The following is a 5097-nucleotide window of genomic DNA, read 5'->3' on the forward strand; positions in this document are numbered from 1 at the left end:
AACAGTATAGGGATGGAAGATCATCAACTTACACAGGATGAATGGTGAAGGTGAAGTCTGTTTAGACACACTGCCACTGAACCTGGCAGCAACCTCTGATGCTAACTTGAATGCTCCACAGATCAGGAGTTTGTGGGCTTGCTGCTTTCTCTTGGCACTAGTATATGTGATTAAAAAGACCTAAAGTGACATTCTGGTTGGATGTGCAGACAATGGTCGTCTTTTTGCCTAGAGACACAGCCAAAGAAACTGGACTGGGTCAGCACAATGTTTCCCATGAAATATGAAATTTTAAGCATATATACCTGTGTAAAGTGAATGCAGCCCAATGTAAAACCATCATGTATGTGTAATCTGTAACAGAAGTCATGAACAATACTCTGAGACATATAAAATAAAATGAAAACTTTAATTAAATTCTACAGTTCCAATGTTAAGGACACCAAGGCTTAACAGGGAAGGTCACAGTGGATGTTTTCCACATGAACCTATATCTTGGGACTCAGAGCACCCTCACTTACAGCAGGAGAGTAGCTGATACCATCTCTGAAATCCTTACTGGAGGCTGCTTCTTAGGCACTGGCAAGTTGCCTTTAAATACAGCTTGGGCAATCTGCACCATAGCTAATATCTCAATATGCAAACCAGCTCAAAAAAGCTTGAGTTGGTACTCAAGATCATATTCTCTTATATCATCCAATGGCAGTTAGGATTAGCAAAGTATTCTGTAGAGTATTTTAATGTATCCTAAGATATTTGTTCCTAGCCCTGTGGAAACATCACATTCTGTGTGTGTGTGTGTGTGTGTGTGTGTGTGTGTGTGTGTGTGTGTGTGTTTTAGGTTTCTTGTGGGGAGTTTGCTGTCAGTAAACTGCTTACTGTAAAGAATGTGCATTGTAGGAGCACTATAACTCCTCAGAATAAATCTTTCCAAGGGAAGGAGAAATGGGGAAGACATATGGTCAAAATATATAATATACTGGAAAAACACTGCTTTTGAGAAAATTGTATAAAATGAATTTACATTAATAAAGATTTCAAGGGGGCATGAAGATGGCCCACATGTCAAATACATTTGAAACCAATCCTGCTGTCAAACTCGATTTGATTCTCCAGATCCTAAATGACAAAGAGACAATAAAGTTCAAGTTGTTCTCTGATCTCCTCAATGAGGCAATGTCACATATGCACCTAAAATATGCAGATGCTTGCACAAACACAAATACACACTCAAATTGACACAGTAACATAATGTACTAAAAAGTAGTAGAAAGGAAAAAAAACAGAAGAAACAGACACAAGTAATAAAGTAAGAGAGTCCTATAGAATCAGAAAACGTAGGAAACAGGCTTTCCTACAGCTTCTGAAACAAAATACAGTTTGTCATCATCATCACTTCAGTCCAAAGAGTGTTATGATATATGCCAGGACTATAGAAACATTAATCCTTCATATTCAAGCAGCAGAGGTTATGGCATTGTGTTACAAAGAAAGAGAAAGATAATACTGAGTTTTCTTCTGCATTTGCACATACAGGCTTATGATACCAAATGATATAAGAGGCATTGAAACCACTATATCTTTCTCAGCTCTGGCTACATTTTGATCAGAGTTTCAGGCTCACTGGTTCTAAGGCAGAAGGGAAGTGTGCAGGTGCAGTACTGCATGTGGTGCAGGCAGCTGCTGATACTCTGAGAAGTTTTTGTTGGAGGCTGAAGCACAGTGGGAGGAACATCATAAGCTTGCATACAGTAGTAATGTCCCAGGTCTTCAGCCTGAACACTGCGGATGGTGAGAGTGAAATCTTTCTCAGATCCACTGCCTATGAAGCGATCAGGGACTCCAGTATCCTGAGTGGATGCCCAGTAGATCAGCAGTTTAGGAGCCTGTCCTGGTTTCTGTTGGTACCAGTTCAAGAAGTTTTTCTTGTAATTACTGCTGTAAAGACTCTGACTGGACTTGCAGCTGATGGTGACCTTCTCTCCTGCTGACACAGCCATGGAGGATGGAGACTGGGTCATCACGATATCTGCAAAGGCACCTGCAATAAGGAATACAAAAAGAAGATTTATAATATGCAAACACAGAATATAGTAACAGTTAAAAATTGTCATTTAATAACCTTGCAATGTCACCTTGTTACTGTATGTATATCTTACACAATTTTGTAACAAATATTATGTCCTATCACACATTGTAAATTTCTTATACACAAAAAAGTTACTCTAAAAAGATTATAACACTTTTAAATTTCTCACCAGACACCCAGAACAGCAGGGACATGAGGACATGTGTCTGTAACTCCATCTTGCTTCCCCCCCCCTATCTGATGCAGCTCAGTTCACACCCTAAAAGTCAGGTTTATAAATTCTGAGCAGCTGGGCTAGCCTAGAGGGGCCCATGCAAAGCAGTCAGCAAATACATAAGGGCAGCATGTGTGACGCTGGTGAGAATCAACAGGCAAACGTAACACCACAGGCAGTATGAATGATCACTGAAAGATATCAGCTTATAGTTCTCCAACAGAATCTATTTGGTACTCTAATAACAATTTTGTGTTAAAATCCAAGACATATTTAACTGCTTTGTTTTGGCAGAAATTATAAGAAAGCTATTTCAGGTTAGCAGTATTAGGGCAATGGTAAAATATCCTGAAAAATTCACGACAGCTAAAGTAACTTAGAGTAAGAAAATATGTAGTAAAAGAATGGAAGGGTGGAGTGAAGAAGAAAGGAAAAGTATGCAAGAGAGAACTGAGACTAATTGGATCCACTCTCTCTCATGTGTGAAGTCATTCATGCTGAGTGAACATTGGGCTCCAGTTTCCAGATTCAAAATTAAACAGAAATATTGAGCATGCAAGAATTCACTCTGAGGAAATCCTGTGGAACATTAATTTAAGATTGACATGAGAGAAGTTTTAACCTCAAAGCAATGGTAAACCCAGCAAGAACAAAGAAGTATTTTACCTATGACATCAGGATTCTGAAAATGGACTCTAAATTTGGGAAAATGAAAGAGAAATAGAATGAAAGGGATTTCTTCAATTAGTCATAGCTGTAAAGCAACACCGCCAAGCATGTTTATTTCAGAAATGTATATTCTAGAATAGTCTAAAAATCAGCCATATTGAAAGTGGGTGAAAATAGTCCTGTTGTAGTAATGAACATGTTAAAATCTCTCCAGAAGATGTTGTGGTCAACCTATATCAAGTAATAATTTTATTGACAGCAATAGACCCCACCACCAGAGATTTCTGTCATTCAAAGAAAAGAATTGTTTGAGTATGAATGAAAATCGGAAGTAATAACAGAAATCCCAGAACCTGCCATGACTTCCGGTTGGCAAACTCTTAAAGCATATACAAGAAGGAAATATAAATGCTGTATTGTATATAAAGTACTAAAAACAGAATAATAAATAAACAAAATATTATAACAAGAAGTTGAGATTCATCTGTAATCCCAGGACTAAAGAGACATAAGTAGGGGGATTATGCCTTTGAGGCCATCATGGAGCACAAGATTTAACCCAGTCTAATCCATACATGAAGACAATATTTCAAAAATGTGTGTGATTAATCAAGTAGTTACAAAACAGCTCCTATCATTTCATATCCAGGTCAACATAATTATTAGATGTTAAGGTTTTAGCATTAAGCAAAAAGTATTATTGAAAACTAAATAAGCATTTAAGTAGCATGAATTTCCCTTTTAATTTGCATTAATTGTATAATTTTATACATCATCTTTTCATGTACAAAATGTTATATTACTTATGATAAGCATATTCATATCTCCTCTGTTTAACTGCTAACATATCATCATAAGAGAAAAACAAGTAGTATGTGGAATGAAGAAGTTTCCAATTTTATTTTTTTATTATTTTAATCCATTTAGACTTGAGTTTTTGGTGATAAATGTGAATCTCTTTTCATTCTTCTACAGGTTGACATCCAGTTATGCCAGCACTATTTCTTGAATAATCTTTCTTTCTTCCATTGTATACTTTTAGGTACTTTGTCAAAAATCAGGTGTTCATAGGTTTGTGGGTTAATATCTGGGTCTTCTATTCAATTCCATTGGTTGACTTCTCTGTTTTTATGCCAATACCAAGCTGTTTTAATTACTGTAGCTCTGAAATAGAATTTGAATGATAATGCCTCCAGAAGTTCCTTTATTGTATAGGATTGTTTTGGCTATCCTGTTTTTTTAATTAATTCTTTTTATTAATTTATTTATTTATTAAAGATTTCTGCCTCCTCCCCACCACCACCTCCCATTTTGCTCCCCCTCCCCCAATCAAGTGCCCCTCCCTCATCAGCACAAAGAGCAGTGAGGGTTCCCTGCTCTGTGGGAAGTCCAAGGACCTACCACGTCCTTCGAGGTCTAGTAAGGTGAGCATGCAAACTGCTTAGGCTCCCACAAAGCAAGTACATGCAGTAGGATCAAAACCCAGTGCCATTGTCCTTGGCTTCTCAGCAGCCCTCATTGTCCTCCATTTTCAGAGAGTCCGGTTTTATCCCATGCTTATTCAGTCCCGGTCCAGCTGGCCTTGGTGAGCTCCCAATAGTTCAGCCCCACTGTCTCAGTTGGTGGGTGCACCCCTTTGTGGTCCTGACTTCCTTGCTCATGTTCTCACTCCTTCTTCTCCTCATTTGGACCTTGGGAGCTCAGTATGGAGCTCCAATGTGGGTCTCTGTCTCTATCTCCATCCATCACCAAATGAAGGTTCTATGGTGATATGCAATATATTCATCTGTATGGCCATAGGATAGGGTCATTTTAGGTTCCCTCTCCTCAGTTGCCTAAGGAAATAACTAGGGACATCTCGCTGGACCCCTGCGAGCCCCTCTAGAGTTAAGTCTCTTGCCAACACTAAGATGTCTCCCTTAATTAGGATATATACTTCCCTGCTTCCATATCCACCCTTCCTGTATCACAACCATCCCATTCTCCCACGCTCTCCCGATCCTCCCCTTCTCACTTTTCTCTCCCCTTTTCCCCTTACACTCATCCCACCCTACCCCCAAGTTCCTAATTTTTGCCTGGCAATCTTGTCTACTTCCTATATCCAGGAGGATGACTATATGTTTTT

General features: G+C 38.6%; 1 gene segment (V, D, J or C); it reads right to left on the reverse strand.

The window, feature by feature from the left end:
• Positions 1-1595: 1595 nt before the first annotated feature.
• On the reverse strand, positions 1596-2307 carry LOC101995985. The segment is given in 2 exon segments: positions 1596-2041; positions 2259-2307. Coding segments are annotated over 2 exon segments (495 nt in total).
• Positions 2308-5097: the final 2790 nt, after the last annotated feature.

Source organism: Microtus ochrogaster, assembly GCF_000317375.1.
Source record: "Microtus ochrogaster isolate Prairie Vole_2 chromosome 14 unlocalized genomic scaffold, MicOch1.0 chr14_random_3, whole genome shotgun sequence".
Classification (NCBI taxonomy): domain Eukaryota; kingdom Metazoa; phylum Chordata; class Mammalia; order Rodentia; family Cricetidae; genus Microtus; species Microtus ochrogaster.